The 24948-nt window shown below is 37.1% G+C and overlaps 1 protein-coding gene across 2 annotated transcripts in view; it reads left to right on the top strand.

Annotated features, from left to right (window-relative positions):
- The window catches only part of SHOC2 (SHOC2 leucine rich repeat scaffold protein), a 63080-nt gene extending 38647 nt beyond the window's left edge, over window positions 1-24433 (top strand). For both annotated transcript variants that reach the window (XM_054276913.1, XM_054276914.1), the window contains exons 4-9: window positions 11606-11736; window positions 14454-14642; window positions 15932-16054; window positions 18129-18266; window positions 18753-18870; window positions 20124-24433. In XM_054276913.1, the coding sequence (XP_054132888.1) occupies window positions 11606-11736; window positions 14454-14642; window positions 15932-16054; window positions 18129-18266; window positions 18753-18870; window positions 20124-20332 (908 nt within the window). In that variant the 3' untranslated portion in view covers window positions 20333-24433. The remainder of the gene's footprint in view (window positions 1-11605; window positions 11737-14453; window positions 14643-15931; window positions 16055-18128; window positions 18267-18752; window positions 18871-20123) is intronic.
- Window positions 24434-24948: the final 515 nt, after the last annotated feature.

Below are 24948 nucleotides of genomic sequence, written 5' to 3'. Positions count from 1 at the left end.
GGCAGATAATTTTAACTTACATCTTTGCCTAAAGCAATATAAAGCTAAAATCATAAATATTTTAAAACAATTATGTATGTATTATATCCTTTGGTGGAACATTTAAAAAAATCTCAAGTCCACAAGGTCATCATGTCCTTATGCAATAGAATACAGAGAGTTTGCAACTTACATTGGGAATAATAGACTAAGATAAACACAGTCCTGGTTGGTTTCAGTATCTCATATGGGATAAAGCAACAAAATATGCCTTTTCCTATCTCATTAAATCAGTTTTAAACAGATGGCAGAAAAAGATGGCTGCTGTGATTTAAAAAGGCTAAAAACGAGGCCATGATGATTTTAAATTCTGTCACCAGAACATACTCAGAAGAATGAGCATTATCAGTTTAATGGTATTCAGTGTTGAGTACTTATTAATGTACTCTAATGCATGGTAAAGTGAGGAACCATTTAATGACACTCCAGCTTTTCTTCTAGTGGTAAATTGTTGAGGATGAAGTTACTATGGCTTTTGGTTGAGAAAGTTTGATGTGAGCAGAGTTTACACTGATGATGTATCCACTGGAACTAAACTTCCTTCCTGGACTGATATTTTTAAATTCTGGAGATCCCATTCCATCTGGAGTTTGCATCTAACTTACACCATTCATAAGTACAGCCTTTATTTTTGTTGCTATTTTGTAAATCTTGCTGAATGTTGTTTTACATAACACTTATGTGTAGTGTATGTGTCACATCTAGGGAGTGAGTTCCCTGGATAAACTGTTAATTATGGGAAAAAATCTCCAAGCAAGTGTGAGAATTCCATATTCAAGGCTTATAGACTAAAGCTGTTAATTCCTGTGAAGAATAGTAATATGGTTTACTAAGTTGGTTAGTGCCTGGTAATCCCTGAACGTCTCAAAGGACCAGAAAAATCTCACTTGTTATATGCTGCAAGACTACTTAGAGGGAAAGTTCTCTGGGTAGGAGAGGCACAAAGTTATTAGGCAGTTAAGTCACTTGTGATAGATAGGAAATTGCTCACTCTGCAGTCAAGATAGTTTGAACTCACCTATTTCTTCAGAAAGTTTCTGTTAGCTTAGGTGGTTTCTTTTGAGTCAGGTTCATACCTGGTTGGACTGGATTTCTGTTTTCTTTGTTTAGTTTTTCCCTTGCATTGTCTTTATAATGTATAGAAGTTACTTGTTTTTAAATGTTGGTAGCTGTCTCTTTACATGCTTATCTGAGCTGAATATCAATGTTTTAGAGCTCAAGAAACCACCAAAGATAGCTGAATAATGGTAGGAGACAGGAGTGAGCCATGTTAACCTTACTCTAGTTCGGTTTTGCTCCACTGGAGAACCTCTCTTGTAAACAGTAAGTTAAAAAAAAAGTATTTAAATAAGACCTTAAAATCAGAAATCCATGTTTGTGCCTCATGTGGTTTGCAAACAGAATTTAATAGTGAAGGAAAGCTTTAGGTTCCATCTTAAATGATAATGATCAGCCTACATTTATGCATGTTGCAGGAAAGGCAGCCGTAGCCAGTTCAGCAACACTGGCTTTATTTCTTAGTCATCGCAGTTTTGGTTCGACATACGAAAGCAAGCTGTGGCATGATTTTTAGACTACAGCTTGCTTTGTGGTTGGCATTGTTCAGGGAGAAACTCTGAGTGCTGCGAAAAGCCCAGCGAGTCAATGGCGCGTGGCTGGGGCAGCCCTTGGGCCCCTCCAGCTCTCACTGCAGGTTCTGTCCCTGCCTGCTGCTTGCCACACCTGCCTTTTCTTGCAATGTTTCCGTGCTTCCAGGTGTCAGGATGCTCTCTGTATGAGTGCTGTTAATGGTTCTCAGTTCAAACTCTGGGTTACACACCAGGGACAAAGCAGACCAAGCACCATTTGCTCGTTGTAAGTATTTGACGTTCTATGAGCCTCCTGGTATGGACCAGGCTTTCCATTGCTGCCAGGTCTGTGCCCTTCTCCCCCACTGACACCCTTTTGATTGAGGCCTCAGTTTTTCTTGAGGAGGATGTTTTTGTCATGCTGCTTTGAAAAACAAACAGCCCCCTTTGCTTTTTATTTCTCCTTCCCCTCCATCAAAAAAACCCTCTGAAAGTAGCTGCTGAACTATATAAACAAGCTTTGGTTTTGCCACAGGAAGATTTCAGAATCTGCCAAACTTAAAAAAAAAGCTTGTTTGGTAACTAACAGCATGTACTGAAATGTGCTGGAGCTGTGAGAAAGGGACGTGAGGGTGACATGCAGGGGAGTGGCAGGGAAGGGATTATGCATCAGTAGTGATTACAGAGGTTGCAGAGCCAATATACCCACTCTGTAAAAATACCAAGTTCTTCTCTCAACTAATGCTGTAGAAGCATGCTTTTGTGCAGTAACAAATGTCGATTTTAGATATTAGTTGTCAGGAAGTGACCTAATGCCTTGCTTTATAGATATTGGCTTAATACATTCATATCTGTATTTCTGTTGATTGAAAATTGTAAAGTACTTTTTATATTAGATCATTTCCTGTAAGAAAAATGAGCTTTGTGGAATGGCTTAGCACATTCCGAGAGTCTCAAGCCCAGAATCAAAATCATAGTGGGATCATAGCTGTTTAGTGTTTTCATCGTAGATTGCACACCCCCCCATGTTGTGATGTTTTTTTTTTTGCTTTTGTAGGGTGGTGGAATTGTTAGCTACTTTTATTTACACAGTGTCTTATCTCTGTATACTTAGCTGGCACACTAATATATCCAACACAGAAGAAAGTGAATAGCCTATCATTTTTATTAAAATTATTAATTGAATTTTTGAGACTGGCAACAAATTTTGGGTGGAGTAAATTGTTTCTTAGGATTACAAGATAGCTTAGATAATTTCATCCTGCAAATATCACATAGTGAGTGTTCCCTCTTTGAACTTCTAATTTTAGCATTCTGTACAAATGAGTTCACAATTTCATATGTAAAAGCATAGAAACACTGATTTGAGAAAGAAATATAACAGAAACAGAGTTGCAGCTTTTAGTAATACCAGATTCCTCATCTGCTTTGTAATTTTTTAGTTTTGTGTGCTTACCTGTGCAGTTTGATTATAGTCAAATGTGCCATATTCACAGGCATCTAAGGCAACAGAAATTTTAATAAGAAAAAGTATAGTCAGTTGTAAATGTTCCAAAATTATACTTGAAAAGCACAGAAAATTCTGTCAATGGACACACTTTCCAGTGTCTGACATAGCACTGTTCCTAAGAGATGGTTAGGAAAATGGGATTTACAGCTCTGCACTACCCTCCTGCCCTTCTCTGTGGCACTATAGCTCAGAGGCTGAAATCACAGCTTTCATGAAGTTAAATACTATTTATTGATTGGTTTTGCTGGTTGAAATTGTGCTCCAAACCACGCTTCTAACCTGCTTAACCCCAGTGTACCTCTGAGAGCACTGTTTTGTTCTTTAAACCTACAGCTGATAAAACATGAAGCACTGACCAGAACCAGACATGTGAAATTGGTACGGCTCAGGTTATGCAAAATTGTGGTTGAGAGCTTTAAGTCCCTAGAAGCAAATATATTTCTGAAGAAATGTGAAACTACTTTAAAATGGTATTTTAAATTTGGCAGGTTTAGCAAAATCAGGAGTCTTGTTCTGAAATGTCTGAGCACCTGCAGCTCCCTCAGTGATCAGGGGCAATGTTCAGATGTGATTGATGAGTTTGATGTGGTTAATTACTCACTGTTGTGATGGAGCAAAGTGTAGAGGCTTCTGCTCCAGCTTTTACAGCAAGATTCATATTCTCAACATTTAAGCACGCCATGGTGCTTTGGTCAGTGAGCATTCTGTTTTGTGGCATCAAGCCACTTTCCATAGGCTCACTTTGGGAGAGCTGATCAACATTTGGTGCTTTGTCTAAGGTTTTGTTCTTGGACTATACTGTTAATAAAACTTATTTAATTGGATTCTGCTAGTATTGGGCAATTGCAGTAAGTCCAGCCTTTTCTTTACCTGATTGAAAGCAGTGGCTCCCAGTCTAGTACTCTAATTTTTGTATTACTGTCAGCCCTGTCTAGTTCTCGTGCTGGTCTCATAAAGGAAAACTTCTAGTTCTTGTTGCCTTCAATTCTAGGCTTAGTAAATGTAAAGTAGTGAAATTGACTGGAAAATGTCAGGTGGAGGGTAAATGGGAAGGGACTTGCTCATTTTGTCCTCCGAGCTCAGAAGGGCAGGCATGAGGCTGTGAGGTGTTGTGTCACACTAGTGACGCTCAGACAGTACTGCAGGAGATGGGCAGGGCACGTTTGGGTCTCAGTGTTTGCACAGGCTGATGCAGATGCTGAAAGCTCAGGGTGTGACATGGCAGTTATGCAGAAGAAAATCATAACAGTTGCTTCTACATTTGGGAAATCACTGTTGAATCTTCCCTCACTTCTCAGGAAGTTTCAGGGTGTTCTTTCTCCTTTCTTTAGGTTCTTTTCCTGGTATCTGCTGTTGGACAGCATTCAACTGCAGGGAAGATACAAATGGAACCCTGGTCTCCATCAAATAATTCTCACATTACTTAATTAGCTAAAATTGTAAAGATATATTCTTGTGTTGTACATTTCATGTTTTCTTTATATAGTAGGGCAGCCTTAAAAAATTAAACACATCATTCACTTAGGAAAGGTTAATGTTTTTATCACATTGCCAGTTAGGCATAAACTGTTCATACAATATGATTTACATTTATATGTATCTTTACTTTCCCAGAAAGGCTTTAAATAGTATATTTGAAAAGGGAAAAAAAAGACTACCAATGAAAAATTAAATTAAATAAATTTCAGTTGCTTTGTCTTACTGTATACAGTGTGAATTGAGTAAAATGAAATGCTTTCACTGATAGCTCAAAATAAGGTCCAGCTGTTGTTTTTGTCTCTGTTGCAATGTGAAGTGTTTTGTATTTATGTTTAATTAATACATTTCCAGTGCAAACCAAATATAGTTAAATACATATGTACTATTTCATTAAAGGTTAGATTGCTTCTAATGGCTAAGTAATTCTGAGTTTAATTGATTCAATGTATTTATGAAAATATTTTTTATTTTGTGTTTTGGTTGGATATTCATCCTAAGGCTAGAGTGGGGGCAGTTTATTTTAGTGAATGCATGTACCTTCACACAGAAATTAGATGCAGAGACCAGTGTGTACGGATGTATTATAACTGCAGCTCAGCATTTTCAGAATGATTAGTATACTGCAGAAAGAAAAAGCCTATAATATTATTTTATTTATGTGAGAAGCAAGCACAAGGGAAGAGTGATTCAAAGGAACACATCAGAATTGAGACAAGTGGGTCTGTGAGTTACTTGCATTTTGATGAACGCATATTAAATGAGTTTTAAGTTGAATTTTCATCTAGACAGTTTCAGAAACATGTCACTAAGAGTTTGTGCTCTCTAGCCTTATGCAGGTGTTGTGTGTGGTGTGTATTGGGTACTTGAGCCTTTGTTGCTCAGGTTTTGCAAGCATCTTGTGTGCATCTTTTACACAGTCAGCAATGTTAGAGTCTGGAATCAGATTGAAAAATAACTGACTGCCTGTGGTCACAATTTAGCGTTTTAATATTGACATGATGAGCGAAAACCTGTATTTAGATGATATCAGACTGAAAGTAGAGAGAACTCTTTGCTGTCTTTGGATGGCATATAAACTTGTGGGGTGGTAGAGACTAATTTTAAATTAATGTTAGATAGCTTTCTAATAGATGCCATCTTCATCAGAACTCCTAGACTTTGCAGAAGGAGTATAATGCACTTTGATTTGAGCAGGGCAAATAATGATGGACCCTGCTGACTTTGGTAATTTGTGAATCTGATTTTGCCTCCTACACTGGCCTGCCTGGTATATCAGGAGGTATTGGTGGGTGAAAAGAAAAATTAAAATACTCTAAAAGTCACTTTTCTGTTAAACCAGTGAAATTTAAGTCAAACTTTGTATTGTGTTTAACTACACTTTTCTATTTGGAACGGAATAATTACATTTCATGCTTTGGCTTTGGTAGCAATGATCAGAAGGGGTTCTCTTCTCTCCCGCAGTTCTGCTAAGAGTGGTTCCCTTCCACCCCCATCACCTTTCTGTTCCCATTCCCATTTTTCTAGGGTATCAGCCTTTAGCCAGAGCATATTAAACATTAGGGATGTAGGGGTTGTAGCAGGGATTTGTTGTCTCTCAGATGATGGTTGGTGACACAAGTTTTAATTTGTACAAACCTACAAGCTTCGATTTAGGAAGAAGGTGCCCCCAGACCAGATGAATGATGGCTGTGGGATTTGTTCTTGTTTCCTCTGCAGCAGGGACCATGAGATCTCTTTTGGGGTGTCTTGTTGGACCAGTCACTTTGTGCTGTTACTGTCTGCTTGTGGAGTGCAACTGAAGGTTAAACACTTTATCTGCAGCCTTTCGTTTTACTCTGCAGCTATCAGGGGAACCGGTTTGCCTTCTGATAAGAGATTAGATTAAACACCAACAGCTCCTTTCACCTAAAAATCTGTTGTACAGCCAAAAAGTTGTCACAGAGGTTGGCTGACATCTGGAAAACTTGTATATAGGAAGTACAAAGTGTGGTACAGGCATCTTCTGACTCAGGAGTATTTTAGACCAGGAGCCACTGTTGAAATATCTGAATGCAGTGTTTAATCTCTGTCTACAACTGCCCCTCTGCAGCATGTCTGCTATCTCCCATACAATTTGAAATTTATTTCATATTATCATCTTTGTTATTCTCACTGCAAGATTAATATCATGTGGTGTATTAGTTAATTCATGTATTTTTTTAAGTGACATCAAGTTTAATTTTTTTTAAAGTATTATTAATTTTAGCTGTACTTCTTGCTTTCAGTTAGTTAAAAATGACACCTGGTATCTTTGTATGCAAACCGGCAAATTTTTTTGCTAGAAGATCCCTCAGTGAATTAAGCACATGGCATTCTATGGGGTGACATGTGCCCATATCAACATGTTCTTTAGTAGGTGACTGCTCATTGTGTGCCAAGTTGAGTCAAATCAAAATCCAAGAACATTTATACAAGTTAGACCATCTGAAATACTTACTAGTGCCATGTTGTTTGTAGCAGGTACCTGCAATTTTCTGTTGTGTGCTGAAGTTCACATATATTGTTGATAATGATCTTATGGGATTTTGATGTGCACAGGTTTTATAAGTCCAATTTATATTTTTAACATTATCTGTAGAAGTTTTGTCTAGTGAACAGATTTTTAAATTGATCTGATGCTTTTGGTTTATTTAAAAGAAAGCAACTGATTCTGATAGCAAATTAGCTTGGTGAGCTAAGTTTCACATTAATAATGACCTTTCATCTAAGGATAGAGAATTTGAAGGATTATTTTAACTAAGGGAGTGAAAGGAAGACGCGTGGTAAATCTCAGAAGAAGAGAGCATTTATCACTGTTTAAAAAGCACTACTAGGACTTTGAATTAGGAATTTGTATTTCTTGATATTATTCAGCTTACCAGTTCTTTTTTCTATTGATTTTGAAATACTTAAAAAAGAGATGTAGAGACCTCTTCATGTGGTCTTTCTAAAAAATATTGTTTTGTTTTGTTAGCATAGTTTCCTGCTTTGTTTTCTGTCTTCTCTTTTTTTTTTTTTTTTTTTTTTTTTTTGGAGGGGGGCATTGGTAGACACCTGCTTTTCCTTTGATTAATATTTTTGAAGTACCCTTAATAAAGAATTAATTTAAACCATCTATTTCGCATCCCTTTTATTGTATCAGTTTAATCTAATATTTCTGGATTTGCATGCTGCCAAGGATTTTTAATTCACTTCTGTGTAAATGAAGCAGCTAATCCTGAGAGAGACGTAGTCACTCCAGTGAAGGGATTATGAATTCTGTGCTTAGGTTGCTTCAACCCTGAGAGCTGGCATCTGCTCATGGGTGTTAATACTGTGCTGCTGGAAAAATGGTCCTGAGACAAGGCATCTGTGAAACCTGAATCCCAAGAGTAGCTGTTTCTGACAGAAGTTGAACTAAAGCAAGTGACTTTTCAGTGTCTTGCTTAGGCCTGGTGTGAGTTTAGGGCTCGGTCAGGCTTTGCAATCTTATTTTTAGAAGTACCACTGAATAAGGCAGTTGAGTTTACAAGGGTTTTCATAACAGGCTCTCTAAGAAAACAAGTTGAAAGGCATTTTGCTTGTTGCCTTTCCTGCTGGTATCTGCTTTTCACTTGTGGTTATCAAACTGTCACGTACATGAACATCCAGTGCAGCATTTTCTGAGTCATTACCTGCGAGGGGCTGGTTCAGAACAGCTGCTGAGGTACAGCTTCAGTGCCAAAAGTACAACTGCAAACGGTCCTGGTGACAGTCTGAGCTGATCATGATCAGTTGTTACCTTCCTTGCCTTATTCCCTAGACCTAGCCTGACAGCCCATCAGCAGATACCCAGTGCTGTTCCATCTCAGAAAGCAGTAGCTGAGCTGGAATGATGGAGATGAGTGCAAGCCCTGTAAAGCAACTCCAGATAGAGGTATCAGCTGGGTAGCCCTGAGCTCAGGGAGCTGTAAGTGAGATCATTTGGTGGTTCAGTGCACTAGGTGTGGTCTGGAGCAACTTGTGACTGTTTCTGTGGTAAAACAGTTTGTCACTTGGTTTTCATGTTAGCCCACTGGCCCCTGGAGGCAAATGTTAACATTGTACTGGTGCATTCCTGTTAAAAAGAAAAGTTAACTTGGACGCACTGGGCAGAGGGAAGAGCTGTATCCTGTTTTGTGAAGGTGGGTCTAGGATCTGGCTTGTCCAGCATGTGAAGATGAAAGCTGCTAAGGGTTTCACACTGTGATGCATTCACAGTGAGGTGTGTGTATGCACTCCAAGGAGGAGAAGGTAGCTGAGCCTTGTTGACAGAAGACTGAGAGGCTGTAAATAAATTCTGATTTGAAATGAGAAGGTGGCTCATGTTGCCTGTATCAGTTGGGCTCAGGACAAGAGCAGTGGGAGAGGTGCTACTGATGCAGCTGCAGCTGAAATCTTACTGGTTTGTCCTCAGGAATAATTGTATTTAGTGCTGTGGTGTGTAAAGCAATCATGAGGAATGTGGTACACACAGGATGTGTCTTCTGTTATGCCTTTGTGTGCCTTTCCTATGGAGAAGAAAAATAACTAGTTAAGAAACAGTGATAAAGTTCTATTAAGAAATGCTACTTATGACAAGGAGAAATTACTTCTATTTATGCCTCCTTTCTTCTCATGATAATGTCATGAGGATCGCCAACGTGTGTCATTCTCTTCTTTATGGTACATTTTGACTCTCTCTAGTGGCTGCCTTGTTTCATTTTTCTGAAATGCCACATTGCTGGTAGGAAGAGAGCCATGTACATACAGCCTGTGCTCACAATCTGGAACTGGCACAGCAATGTTGTATTGCTAAGCAACAGTTGGCATCACACTGTCTACGTCCCTGTTCTTCCTTTTCTCCTGAAAAATCCAGATCAGCATCTAGCGCATGTTTTAGGTAGTGAAAAGAATAATAGGTTTATATCTTACTTTGTGTGAAGTTTGTTGTTCATTCTTTAATAAAATATTAAATAGCAATTCAGAGAAATACAGCCAGGGTGTGCTTTGTTCATCCCTAGGATGGCAAATCCTAGTGATCTTGTAGCCTTGCAATAGAATGTTTTTTGTGTGAAGTGAGGCCAGTTTTTTATTCAACCAGCAATGCCTGATCTCACAAATACAGCATGAAATAGCTAAATTATGTACAAATCTGTGTCTTTTTACTAGTGGACTGTAGGATCAGAATAGGTCTTTATTCTCTTTAGTGTGTATATGCATTGCAGGAATTTAACAGGAAAAGATGAAGATTTTTGCACTGCAGGGCAGTATTGATAGCCTTGGATTTTAAATGACTTTTTCTGATTAAATGAAGACTTTCTTCGCTGCTTCTATAAAACTTAATTTTATACTTGTTTAGAATCCAGCACTTTGAAAAATAGAACTCAACACCCAATTGAAAATACTATTAGTTAAGCAATGGTGTGTAGCTACCTGTTGTGACTTTTGTATAGTTGTTGATGGTACTAAGAAAAAAATTGTTGCCAAGCTTGTCAGATAATTATCAGATATGCACTGAAAACTCATCCTGTTTTTTTCATGATTTGGAAGATGTAGATGATTTTTGTTCTATATTAAGGGGTTTGTGGGTTTTGGATTTTTTTCAGTTGCAGTTTTATGGGGGAGCTAACATTTTTTGTTTTCTTGTTTTACTTTCACTGCCCTTGTGACTTCTCTGTTTTAGAACGACAGTGAAATCATACAGCATTCTCTCCAGTTTCAAGTTTTTATTATCTACATTCCCAACTATTTGGTGATGTTGGGGCATTTATTTTGACCAGGTTCAGAAAAGAGATATTTTGTTACTTGCTTTGGTGAAAGTTTTTCTCTGTTTAGCAGACATACTCTACATTTACTTCTTCCTTTGCTGTGCTCCAGTTTGTATAAGTGCCCATGCACAGACACTAATATAGCCTTCCCTTAATGAGCAGTTAGGCTGTACATATTAAGACCCCTTCATCTTCTAAAATTCTTCTGGTTATTTATTCTACCATTTGTTAAATTCTGTGTTTCCTTTCTATATGTTGGTCTGGTACTTCAATTTACAGAACAAAGGTGTTGTGCCATGGGTGGTCATAACAGCAAGTGTGACTTCACTCCCCTGGTGTGAAGTCCAAACCTGCACAGACACCTTTTCTGATTGTAGGGATGAGGCACAGGTGGAGTTTCTTTGTACAGTTTGGCACTTGGCTTTTCAGTGAAGTTCAAGGCCTTGCTACCTGCAGGAGAGGGTAAATGCCCCAGCACCCATCAACAATATCCTTGAGCAGTTGGTTTTGGTCTTTAGAACTTGTTAGATGGTAAAGGTTGGAGCTAAAGGGAGCTTCAGATGGGAAATTTTCAAGCTGCAAGTTTCTCAAGATTTTTGTTCCCTGACAGAAAGACATATCAACTGGGGACCATCAGCCTAGCAATATTCAGAAATACTTTTACATGCACTACTGTCCAGATTTTTGTAGACTTCCTCCAGACTTTTCCTTCAGTATCACTCAAAAGCTTGAGAATTCTGGGGCTTTTCCTATCACCTGTTAAAGGTTTTCTTGCTGTTGGAGAATGGTAAAGCTGTGGGGTTTTTTTTCCCCTGCAGAGGAAATTGTTTTGCCAGGACCTGAGTTGTATGATGCATGCCCAGGTTCTGGTAATATGGTTCATGGCATTGAATGATACCATCTGTAATTTTAAAAGTCATTTTGGGACATCTGGAAAATGATAGTATGTTTTGATGATAGAAAGATCAGGATAGAAGGGCTTTTACAACAGGACAATAAGCTTTGCTTGCTTATCATATTATGCAGAACTTCAGAATTATATTTAATATGTACAAGCTACTTCTGCATGGTTGACTTCAGCATTGGAAATCTGTGATTCTCCTGTTTTGGGATGATAGCTCCCATTTCACCATTTGAAATTTTGAAGTGTAGGGTGAGAGATAACAGAAGAATCAGAAGTCACACCTTGTTCTGTGTGTTTGTGTGATTCTCACAGCATGTTAACACCTGTTTTCTACCCGTAGGAAATCTGTCCAGTCTAAGTCGTCTTGGCCTGAGGTACAATAGGCTGTCAGCAATTCCCAAGTCTTTAGCAAAATGCAGTGAACTTGATGAGCTGAACTTGGAGAACAACAACATTTCTACTTTACCAGAGGTGAGGAGTAGAGGGAGTGGACTGGGGAGGGGATGCTGCTGGAGAGCATCCATGTTTTGTAAAGGGAGTGGAACAAGGGAAATTATTTCATCTTGCCTCTTAACTCTGAGGAATACCCTTTGTTGTAACCTAAAAGTAATGTGAATGATGTCAATTGTGTAAATATTAGGTATATTTAATCAGTATAGAAAGACTAATGCCATACAACCTGAGTCAAAACTGGGAGCAGCACGTGTTGTATTTGCTGTGCTGTATCTTTAGAAAACCTTAAGTAATGAGTTCAGATTCCCACCCTTCAAGCCAGGTAAGTGTTTCTCAGTGGTTCTGCTTTGTGAAGCATTACTGCCTGGAAGTAATTGTTCAGATGACAGAAGAAAAATATGATGTGATTGCTTCTTATTTTGGATATTTATTCAATTTCTTTAGAACCTTTTAAGATGAAGACTTCATGACACAACATAAAGTTTATAGTCTCTTCTGTTTTAATGAGGGTCAAACTGCTTTCCTAAGCTGTCATCCCCACAATCCCGAGTTGTCTAAATTACTAGTATAAAATGAGGTTAAAGGTTATCTAAATATGTATGTAGCAAACTATAAATAGAAGAAAACAAAATGCATTAGGAATTAGGCAAAGTATTTACAGTAACAAAGGCCAGTAAGTAACTAATTTTCCTCAGATAAATTTCTGAGCTCATCAATGGTAGACTGAAACAGAGAATTCAATAAATGTTTGTGCAAGACTATAATTTAGGAAAATGCTAGAGTGAAAGCCACCAGGCTGCTTTCAGGATGAGAGCTAAGCTAGCCCACCCCACCCAGACGTGTTACAAAAGCAGCTGCAGTGTAATTACAAAAAGCTAATGTGAGGAATGATTACTTGCTTTAAAACACGTTCAGTCATAATACAAACCTCTTTGTAGCTGTACTGCCTTCTTCAGGTATGTTTGCCCACAATATGTTAACACTTAAGTTTGCAGAAGTGTATAGTTTATACTGTAATCTGTTTAAAATAAAACATGTTATGCTATAAGACAAAGAACTGTATTTGTAGAAGAAATTTCTGAATTTCAAAACATAGCTGAAGCTGCTGACACAATGCCTAATAAATATTTTATCTTAAAAGGATGGGCTGAAAGAAGGCAACACTGCCACAGCTCTCATAGATGTAAGAGCATTGTTCTCTTTGTACTGCCAAAGCTCTCTTGCTTCCCTTCAAATGCATTTAATTACTCTAGGCTATTAGAGTGAATTAGCTAACATATTTTAGATATTTTTTTGGTATACAAGCAACCTTCAAAACCAGCTTTTTGAAATGCCAAGATCCATGTGAAACAATAAACTGTCTTAGAGCTCAGGTACTGCCTAACCCTAGGACTAATATCTGTTATTTAAAGTATAGGGAGAAACAATATTTCCTAACCAAAGATTATACTAATTAATGATTGGGTTAGATTGATACTGATTTGAAGATCCATTATTTTATCTGTAGTGGGGAAAATGTTTCACTGATATTTGCTGACATGCCCCCACTGTCTAAATTTTTAGCCAGGGCACATTGGTAAGTCCCCTTTAGATCCTATTTTATTTACAATAATGTTAATAAACTATTTATTAACCATAGCCAAAGCTTTGCTGGTGAAACAGCAAAGCCATGTTCTTAAAGCATTTACCATGAATATGGAGCTCAAATTGCAATCCAGAAATACTGACATTAGGAATATGGTTGGAATCATTATCTTGTTACTGCTCATTCCTGATTGCAGATGTTGCATTATTTATGGTATGTAATGCCATGCATAAATCTCCAATTTCTGTAATACTTAAGCAAATAGGGCTGGATTCAAGTTGGTGTAGTAATAAGCAAAGGTGACACTTCAGCAGTAATTTAGATCTCATTATCCATCTCCACAGTTCCAGCAATGTGCTTGGCACGTAACTAACAGAGATATGGGCTGCTGGGATTTTGGAATCTAATTAGATTGTCAAAAGAAATGAAACTCTGGATTCAATGGACAGCCCTTGCTATCCAGTTTACCTACAGGCTTCTTGCTTTTTATTTTTTAAGGGAAAAAAAAATAGAGCAGTAACTACTTAGGAATATTTTAGAAAAAGGAAAAAACAATGGAATTTTCCAACCCATCCTATTCTTTTTCTCTATCTGATTATCTGAAACTATTATGGTATAATTATAAGACACTAACAAGTTGTGATCACAGTATGGATTTTTATGAAGTTACCAAAGATTTGAACTGGAATTATCAAATGCCTCTTTTGGGAGCCATTGTGTGGGGTTGATATTCCTTTGGGCCCCATTTTGATGTGGGTGAGTTGCTGGAGCCAAAAATGCTGCTGGGGATGGGATGGACATGCTGCCCCTGTGCTCCTGGAGCAACATGTCATTAGAGAAATTGCTTTCAGAGGAGAAAAGAGTTACCAAACCCCCCAAACCTGTGCTTTTAAATGTGGTCTGTTTGCTTTTTTGGTATCTGTCAGCATGCAGGGAGCAAGGGGGAAATAAGGTAGTGGCTGGTGACTGTGAGCAGAGGTTGTTGCTGGTGGAAGTTTTATCAAATTTAACACTGGCTTGTGTGTTGCAACACTTCTTCAGGGGATGGACTCGAGGGGGGACAAACATTTCTAATTAGACCCATAAGGGAAAAGAGATGCATTCAAATAAATCTGTCCTAAGTTCTTGGGTGGTTTTCTTCTTTCTACAGGGTCTTTTATCCAGCCTTGTCAAACTGACTAGTTTAACATTGGCCAGGAACTGCTTCCAGTCCTATCCTGTGGGTGGCCCGTCCCAGTTCTCCACAATCTACTCTCTCAATATGGAGCACAACCGCATCAATAAAATCCCCTTTGGAATTTTCTCCAGAGCTAAAGTATTAAGTAAGCTGAACATGAAGGTGAGGCACAGAAACATGCTACTGTGTAAAATCAATGAGGAGCACTGTTTACTGCTCCATGAATCTGGCAGACTTAATAATGTAAGGAATGAATTTATCATGCTGAAGTGGATGCTGCTGCTATCACATATATAAATAATTCTGTATTAGTATAAAATTGAGCTATCAAGATGTTACTAATTTTCTTTATGTTTTGTTAGTTAAGATTTTGTCACATTTGCTTGAGTTTAAACAATGAAAATAAGAAAGCTGACTGCAAAGTTCTTGAATATCCACATGGGACGCAAGCATGTAGATTAGTTTATTTCTCCCTCAGACACTGTTACAGTTTACATTTTAAACAGAACTATGTAAAATACTTTTTTTTAATATAGTCTTTCAAAACCTGAGTCTAGAGACTTTTGGCTGTAGTTGAAGAGCGCAGCAAAAGAATTTTTAAGTGTGCTAATACAGTTAAAGTAGGGAAAAAAGATATTTTTCTATTAATAGATTTATTTCAAGAAATGCTTGAGCAGTAGCTAAGCTCAGCTACTGTTTTAGAATTCAGTTTGAGACAAATGAATCCTCAGTTTGCATTGTCCAGTTTTTTCACATACCCATTTGTAACTTTGCCAGTTTACCACAACTTTGTGTGACTGTTTTTTGAAAGATTTTGTGGTGTCTGGTCTAAATCAAATATTTAAAAAATATTTTGAGCAGTAACATGTTCAGAGTAATTTCAGATGCTTTTACTCTGAGACATTAAAGTATATGGGGGTTTTTTGGTTCCTTTTTTTTAGTTGTAGGTTTGTTGGCTTTTTTCCCCTCAGCAGGGTTTGGGTTGTGGGTTCTGGTGGGATGTTTTAATGACGGTGTTTATTCTCTTGATTGGTTTGTTTGGATTTTTTTAAACTCCATATGTTTTTAGGATTCAAACATTTGCTGATAGTGCCTTTGTAAGTTACAGTGAACTTTCTCTTCTTTTTTTGAACCCACCATCAATTGTATTCAGCAGGAATAGGACAAACAATGTTTTAACCATAGTGTGAGATCTTGAGAATTTTGTGCTTTTTGTTTTTCTTCTTCAGTTCATATTAGTAACAGAGTCAATTCTGTAACTCTAGATTGGTACCACTAATATTTGGTGGAATTCTAAAAAAATTGGCCAATTACCAACATTTTGTTCTTCTGATTTCATTATCAACTATGTTGTTATGAAGTATTTCTGTTAGCAGTTGGTTTAATCTGTCAGATGCCTTCCCAGCGTCTGGCAAGGGCAGACCCTAAATGTTTGATATGTTAAATCACAGGACAATCAGCTGACGTCTCTCCCCTTGGACTTTGGGACTTGGACAAGTATGGTAGAACTGAACTTAGCAACGAACCAGCTCACAAAAATCCCTGAGGATGTCTCTGGGCTTGTTTCTCTTGAGGTGAGAAGAGTATAAGTTAACAGCTAAGTGAATACTTGCAACATAGGGATTCTCTACTTCAAGTTTAAGTAATATTACTTTTGGGTCAAATAAAGCTACATAAATTTATATATCTGTGCTGTTTAATCCCCTGTTGCATCATGTGTGGCTGTTGTCAAAGGCTCTTGATGAGTGTGCACAGACCACTACCTACAGCTATATTTTTAGCCAAGTAGAAAGAAAATTTTTCTCAACAGGAATCAGTGTTGTAAATGCAGTGTTGCTGAACTTGGTTCAATTCCTGGAGACCAGCATGGAAGCAGCAGGGATCAGAAAAACGTAATGAAATGTTTGACAGCCAGGGGTGGTTTGAGTGTAGCTCTGTGAACCTCGTAGGCAGCCAGGTGGGAATTTTCAGCCTTTGAGGGGCAAGAACTCGTAGGTTAAAAGCATAAACTAAACCTGCTCTGTCCCCTCATCCTGTTTCTCAGGGTACCATCAGCAGAGACAAATTATTGCCTTGGAGGGACAGAAAGACAGAGGTACTTGTTTGGGCAGTTGAGGGGGCTTTTTAGCCTCTGTGAGTTGCTGGGAAAAATCTGTTAAAGAACTATAACAAATGGCATATTTGAAATTGCAAATTTCTAATGTGGCTTCTTCTGTGAATATTTAATTATTCCTGTAGTGTGAGGCTAAATTTATGACAGAGTAATAGTTACTTAATAGCCCAGTTCCCTTTTAAGTGAAGGCTGTTGTTGATGTGATTGGGAAATTAGTAACCTCTAACAACTGGGTTTGCTGGTGGTCTGTCAGCTGCTGAAGCTGGAGAGCTGCTTGGTTTGCTGACCTGTTACCACTGTGTTTCTCTGTAATTAAAAAATCAAACACAAAGAGCTGTTGGGGCGGTGTTTACACAAAAGTGAAGGTTCCCACAGCAGTGCTAAGTCAGCTGCATTGCACGTAGGTAATATTGTCTGTTCCTGCCTTTGTTTCTTGATAGGCAATTAAAACATTCCTGTTCTTATGCAGTGCATAAAGGATGGTCACTGAAATGCTGCTTGTGCTAATCCTCAGGCACTGGCTTTCTTTCACTTTGATTTTCACTTTGATTCTCACCATGCCTTTGTTTTGTTCCTGTCTGTGGTGTTTTCATGTTCCATGAAGCCAGTGAGAGTTGGGATTATTGATAGAAGAGAGGAACTCTCAACCTTGGCTGGTTCTGTGTGGCTGGCACGAGGGTCCACACTGGCTGCTCTTTCACATCCTCATGTCTCAATGTGCCTCCTTAAAGAGCTAGAAAACAGCATTGTTTAATCAGTAATTAATTACCTGACTATTCACGGTGCTGTTATGAGGCTTGATTACTTCCAAGAACTGCAGGGTTTCTCTGGAGGAAAAATGGTGTATTAGTGTAACCCCTGTTAACTTGCCTGTGAAATAATGAATAACTGTTACCTCTGTTAGCTCTGCTAACCCTGCAAAGAAGGATACACTTCTTGAACCTGGGGCATTTAAAATTCAGCTCAGAAATGAAGAGAAAAACAAGAGGACATCACTGTAGTAGGCGTTGGTGTGTGATGGCAGCCCATTTTGGAAAGCCAGTGCTCTGCTTAGGTGCTCCCATCTGTGTGTTTATTTGCTGCTGCTCCTAGCCAAAGGGACACAGGGAGAAGAGGAAGTACTAAGCTTTTTAAGGAGGATTTGGCAAGCACAGCAAATAATGTAAAACGTGATTATGAGATAGCCAAAAGGAAGCATAACAAAATGGTAGGCAAATTCAGGAAGAAATTGTTTTTCTTTGGTCATTTGAAGAAATAAGGTTTCTATTGTATTTGCTTTACATTTATTATTACGTATAATAATATTTGAAAGAAGTATATCCTAAATGTATCTATTTGTATCATTAAAGACTAGAAAAAAATTATGTTAAATCACTGACTTGTTTTATTTTTTTTAAATGTTCAACTACTTCCTTAATGTAAATGTAGGCTAATATTGGACTTCATTACTTGAAAATATTAAAAAAAAGAGTATTTTAATCTGTTATTTACTTATTTTGTTGCTGAAATTCTGTGTTTGGTGTTTCTTTTTTGAGGTTCTTATCTTGTCAAACAATCTCCTAAAGAAACTTCCCCATGGAATTGGAAATCTACGGAAGCTCCGAGAGTTAGATCTAGAGGAAAACAAACTGGAATCCTTGCCAAATGAAATAGCTTACCTCAAGGATCTGCAGGTGAAACAATAATTGGTCAAGATAAGCATCTTACGCCCTTTATTTACACCATGCTGATTTAATTGCAGCTTTTTGGATGAGTGGAAACTATTTGAGACTGGACAGAGAATCAGAAGTTTAGTCTTGTGCAACTTCACGCACAATTATTCCCCATTAACTGTTCCCCAGCTTTATTAGTGAATACTGAACAAAAAATTTATGAAGGTTTTAACTGTTGTACCATGAGCATGATACCACCTCAGGAGTTATTTCAGTCGTGCTCATGAAATCTCCTATGTTTAGGCATTTGTTTTATTAGGCACCTTTTTATTTTTACATTCAGTGATGCTTGAGAGAGATTTGAAATGTTGATGAATGATTGAAATTTTTCTTGCTCAAATTCAGGAGAGTAGAACCCATTCATTTGTCAGCCACATATATTGTTATTTGCTGTCATTCCAAGCAAAAATCATTAATTCAATTTGTAAAAATGTGTTTTTCCCTTAGAAATTGGTTCTGACTAACAATCAGCTGACCACCCTTCCCAGAGGAATTGGTCACCTTACCAATCTGACGCACCTTGGGCTCGGAGAGAACCTTCTCACACACCTTCCTGAGGAAATTGGTAAGATCCTCTTGTCTGGTTTGATGCAGTGTATCTGGCCAAAGGACATATCATAGCCAGCTATTTTGCCCAGCACTAAAAGCCACAAAATTAATTTGAAACTTCTAGATATGTGCAGCCTGATGTGCCACAGGAACAGCACTAGAGTGATGTGCAGATGAAGAAGGCATGGTTTGTCTCTTGCATCATCTTTGGTGAGAAGCCATTACAGCTGCTCATCTTATATGTGCCTCAGTGTGAGAAAAAACTAAAATAAGCTAAACCCAGAGCTTTGTAATTTATAGGCTAGTGGAGAGAGTTTGCTGTAGAAACAAACTGTGGAATTAAAATCAGTAAGAACATGTTAAATACCATTGAAGGAGTACAGTTTGGTTAGTAAAGCTGGATATCTTCACAGGTGAGAGAATAGTTACTTATTGTCAGGTGTGGCTGTTTCATGTATCATGCTATCAACTGTTTTCTTCTATAGCTTCTCCTTTTGGTTGGTTTACTATGCCATGAGCCCTGCCCACTGCTTTCTCTTGTGAAAGATTAAATAGTCTCTTAGGTTATAGGAGATGTTTATGGTATATAAGATTGGAAAGTGGGGAATATTTTGGGGAGGACTTGTATGATTTTGAAAGGAGAAATGGAAGTCTTAAAAAGAAATTACTCTGTTTTCCAGCTTCTGGTTAATCTGTATTGCAGTATGTGTAGAGGCAAACTACAAAATTTTAATTCAGGAAAAAAGTTTCACACTTGTTAGTTACATTTAATAAATTCATAAGTTAATCTTTCTGTGCAGAGAAGTTACACTCTTTTGCTTTTTTACTGTGACACATGACAGTTATGGTTTCAGGTCTTTAATATATGGTTTCTAATTACATAAAAGGAATGACATAGATAATTTTAAAGAGAGACTAGATCCTGTATAGCAAAATTATTTCCTAGGTCCTTTTGACTAGATAGCTGTTCCATGTTGTCTGCACTTACATAGCTCATGCATGGCTATGGTGAATTCCCTTTCAGTTCTCTTATTCTCTATATTTGCAGTTCATTTATTATCTAAAGGAGATGCCCCAATGTATATTTTTACAGGGAAATTATAGCAAATTGGTTCTTGCTTAGGTACTGGTGAACAGAACTTGCTGTGCTTGAGAACAGGAGTCTCACTGACTCAAGGTTCTGTATAGGGAAGAGAGCCTCTGTATAAAAGTTAGAAACTGCATGAATCAAAAAGATACAACTACTACTTACTATTTTATTTTAACCAGGTACACTGGAGAATCTGGAAGAACTGTATTTGAATGACAACCCCAATCTGCACAGCCTTCCCTTTGAGCTGGCTCTTTGCAGCAAACTGTCAATAATGAGTATTGAGAACTGCCCACTCAGCCACCTTCCACCTCAGATTGTTGCAGGAGGACCCTCCTTCATCATCCAGTTCCTAAAAATGCAGGGACCATATCGTGCCATGGTCTGATGCTCATCAACTTGTCCAATACACTGTACAAAATACAAACTGCATTAATGTTGTAATTGTCTGTATATGTATATATAATATAATATATGTGGTTTATATTATATTATATATATATAAATATATAAATAATATAAAAAGGCAAATTTAAGACTGCATTATGTGTTTCTGCTAATAGAGGAATCATAGCCATTTAGATTTTTTTTTAATTCTGTAAAAATGCTTGTCTAAGTTTTCTTTGCTGAACTTGATGGAAGTTGTCTGAATAATCTGAAAATGCCAGTTCATTTAAAGCAATTGCCAATGAACTCAAAGTTTAAATTTAAGGGACAAAACCAGTTTTGCTTAGATTTACTTTCAGTTAAGAGAAATGTATAACCTTTATATAATGAACTTCTCTGTTTTGCTGCCCCCACCCTCCCTTTTTTTTTTTGTGTCAAAACCTGAAAGGGTCACGTCCCCTGAGGTTGGTATTTTCTTTTAACTTATTTTGAGATTTGAAGCAAATGGTGTTTTTATATTGTTTACAGTCAGAGTAAATCACTGGATTTTGTTTTATTCTGATTTGCTCTGTTTTAATCAATCATATCTAGAGTTTATATGCCTCTGCTGATGAATTTTTATCAACCAGTTTGTATACTAAAAACATACTCATCAGGACAACTGGCAGGTGAAAAGGATGCAGTCAAAACAAAAAGAAAAGAAAAAAAAAAAAGCTTGAATTCCTTTAAATCTTGCTTCCCTGAGTTATCAGTTGCAGGCATAACATATCTGAACTGAGCCTTTTGCAGTTGGTCTTTTCTAGCACAAGTAAACCTTTTCAGATTGGTAAAAATGTGGAGTATCCTCAGTGAAGAGCGGTTTTCATTGTGTGAAGTAACAAGTCCATGAGGTCTAACAGTACAGTTAAGTGACAAGGAAATAATATATATGTACATTTTTATTACAATGTTGAGTCATAAACTACAACAGGCAATTTTAAGGATTCCTTATAGACCTTGTACAATAAATGAATGTGTCTTACTTTTAAACACTGCAATATATGTAAGTTTTAAGGTTGGTTAACAATGTACTATGGTTTTATATCTTGACTTGCCTTGTACCTCCTTCCATTATGGAACTTCTGTGTCCAAGCACAATATCTTCACACTGTGCTGTTTTGCTGCTGAACTAAATGCACTTTTCCCCACAGCTGGGGCACTTGCTTCAAAATATTCAGTTCAGTATCTTGATTATTCTTTTTTAACTTCATCCTATCTGTTTCAGTATTAAACCGATCTGTTAAAAAAGAGGCACCTTTTTCATTTGTGCAGAGATGTTGGTAGCTCAAGAGAAACACTGTAAGTAGTGGACATTCAGTTTTACCATGAATTTCTTGGCTGTTTAGAAGGCAGAAGATGCTTCAAGGAGATTTTCACTATTGCTGCACTTGCAGTTGTCCTTGTTCGGGAGGGTAAGAACTCGAGGCAGTCACGTTCCATGGTTACCCAAGAACTGTTCTGTTTATACTCACTGGAATTGCTGCTGGGGTAGTGTGACTTACAGGGCTGTACCTTTTGCACAAAATCAAATCAATGGATGCCATGGGAAATCTGTTTCACATGCAGAAGTTTGGGAATATTATTTCTGGCTTTCAGGTGTGCTTATTTAGACATATTTCCTCAATCTACTTGCATTTTGTTTTGTTGTATGTCTTTTCATTAACAAGGAGTAAGTTTTAAATGGAAGGCAGGTGGAGATATAAAACCTTAGAGGGCTTAAACATGCTGTAAAACTATTGTAGATGTCACTGGATTTTTACTAAGTAATGTTCTATTCTTTCTCACACACTCTCTGTCGTTCCTCCCCTTCCCCTTTTTTTTTTTCCTACATCTACTGTAGCTTTTCAGTTTAGACTTTAGTTTATAAAAGGCTAGTTCCTTACAGTTCTGCCTGAGTTAATCTTTCTCAGCACTAAGGTGTTAAAATATGAAGATGCTGAAATGCTTAGTATCAAGACTGTAATTGAAATTCTGAATATACTGCAAAGTCTGTGTTTGTGCCCTCAGGTCCCTAGGGGGGAAACTGGTTTGGTTAATATGGTTCCTTAAAGCAAAAGTGGCGACCCCTTGTGTTTCCAAACGTCTTGGTCTCATTCCCTGTCTGCTCCTCAATCCCATTTTTATAAGAGTTCAAGGGATTGAATTTGTTTAGTTTGTAAATATGTTGATTATTCACCTTGTTAAGGTACATGGTTAATGACTGTATGATTGGAGCTGGCCCTCTCTCACATAAATTCCTGTGGAGAAGTTGGCTTCCAAAATAGTGCTCGTCACACTCACTTAAAAACAAGCTATTCTTTTCAGTACACTTATAGGAATAAATAAAGCTATGTTTTAATTCATTACTATATTAAAAACAGGATATTTTTGTCAAACTGTTTTTGTACTAGTATGGTTGTTGCAATGCCAGATAATCCTGAGCCCTGTTTTAGGAGTTTAATTTTATACACTTTGAGGTGAATGCTTGTTTTTTCAGTGTCTCAAGGGAGATTTGAGTAAGAGCAGTGTGAGAGAAGTTCTGGTGCAGGAGAAATCAAGTCAGAAGAATCTGAAAAGCTCTTTAAAATGACCTAAAAGTTTAAAGCATTAAATATCTGGTACAGATTTGGAATACATGTATAAAAATCCATATAAGTACAATACATGGATTTATATCCAGATCTATACATAGATCCATATAAACCCAACCATTTTGATCATTCAAAATAGTCTTACCTCCTGAAATAACAGACTTTTGCATTTCCCAGGATAATGGATTGTTAACTAGTGTAGATTCTAGGTGATTTTATTGCCTGGTGACATTCAGTTGAACACACATACTGGCTTACACATGTTTAAGAATTTTATTTGCCCATATCAGTTGAAGTATGAATGAAAAGAGCTTCATTCTGACAACTGTATGCATACATAAATACAAAAATGTATTTGTGTATCTATACATGTATGAAAGCATAGACACGGTGAAGTAATAAATTATTTACAGCATTTTTGAAAATAAGATTGAGTAACAAGTGATTTCCAGATAGTTGTATTAAGTGTTTATTCTCCTTGCTATACTGAGGGAAATAATTTAAAACTATTATTGAAAAATATGAGTATTTGGGTGAAAATCATTACCTTGATTACTTGTCCATAGCCAAAATATCAATTTTTTATGTGTCGTGCCTGTGTACATACATACTCATTATTCATAGACACTATCCTGAATCATGCCTTGATTTAGCAAGCTAAATTATTATAAATTATTTAGTATTATGGAGGTCTGGAAAGGTATAAAGCAGATCAGAGATTTGCTAAACCATGAAAAGAAGGAACAGTTGCTGTTGTGACTCACATTGGTCACATATTGCATTTTAATTTACTAAATAGGAATTTTTTTTATAATTTTTGCAAAGGTTTTTTAGCATTAGCCTTTTAAAGTTTTGTCTCTTGCTGTCCAATATTCAAGTTTGGTGCTTGGATTGTCTCCCTGGTTATTGCTTAAACCCATTGTGTCACCTGGAAATCAAGTGTCATCTTCAATCCACAGAGATTGAGAAATCTCTTTTATTTAACAATTAGAAAGCTTTGAGAGGTTATTTTGCCCCCCCCCCCCTTTTTTTTTTTTTTTTACCCAAAAATAAATTAAACTTCTAAATCAGCACAAATCCATATCAGGAGACTTTTCATATCTGGATGCAACAAAGAATTTTCCTGTCAGTGAAACACCTCATTTTTATCAAAAGAAATGCCAAAATAGCTTCTAGTTAGAAACGTGCAGTTGGTGGTAATTTGCACAACACAAACTTCAAGGCACAGTAAGGATGATTACAAACAAATGATAGGATCTACAAATGGATTTGTTTTCTCATTAGCAAATATCAAAAAATTGTGTTTATTATTATTCTGATTTAGATCTTAACCAGGACTGCACAGGACCTTTGCTGTGGAAAAATATCAGACCACACTAATTTTGTGGTTAAAAGTTAAGTGAGAGTGTAAACAGTCTACAAAAATGTACTTTTAATCTGAATTATTGTAATGTTGTTATGTCTATATAAAAGATTGCCTTGCTTTTTTATAAGAGTCATTCTGTATCAATGCATTCATTATAAATAGTATATTTGTAAATAAGCTGCCACTGAGTCTTTTCAAAGTTTTCTAGTATTTCTAGTCTGACATTAACCTGGATGTAAGTCTACTTTTGCAGCACCTCAAATTATTAAGAACTGTGTTCTCTTTATATACTTATCACTCTTCAAAAGATCTCAAAATATTGATTTTCATGTAGAGCAATTACAGGAAACTTCAAAAGCTGGATGATAGTAACTTCTTTACTCTGAGTCCTGTAGACTGGAGACCTTCTGTACAACAAATATTGGTAAAAATTTTTATATTCATTTTGTTATGTTTTAGTAGGGCATGTAGTAAAAAAATCCCACAGCTTTCTCTCTGATGGGGAAAATAAATCTTGGATTTTAGTGCAAAATGCATTTCAGCAGCAACAAAATTAAAGTAGGTATAGAATTGTGATGCCTAAAAAACAGACAGCAGCATTTAATCTTCAGGTTTAATAACAGACGGTATTGCCAAGCTGCC

Source organism: Melozone crissalis, unplaced genomic scaffold (assembly GCF_028551555.1).
Source record: "Melozone crissalis strain CALT ecotype California unplaced genomic scaffold, PUWL_Pcris_2 ptg000019l_1, whole genome shotgun sequence".
NCBI lineage: Eukaryota > Metazoa > Chordata > Aves > Passeriformes > Passerellidae > Melozone > Melozone crissalis.
This window is presented reverse-complemented; position numbering and strand designations above follow the sequence as displayed.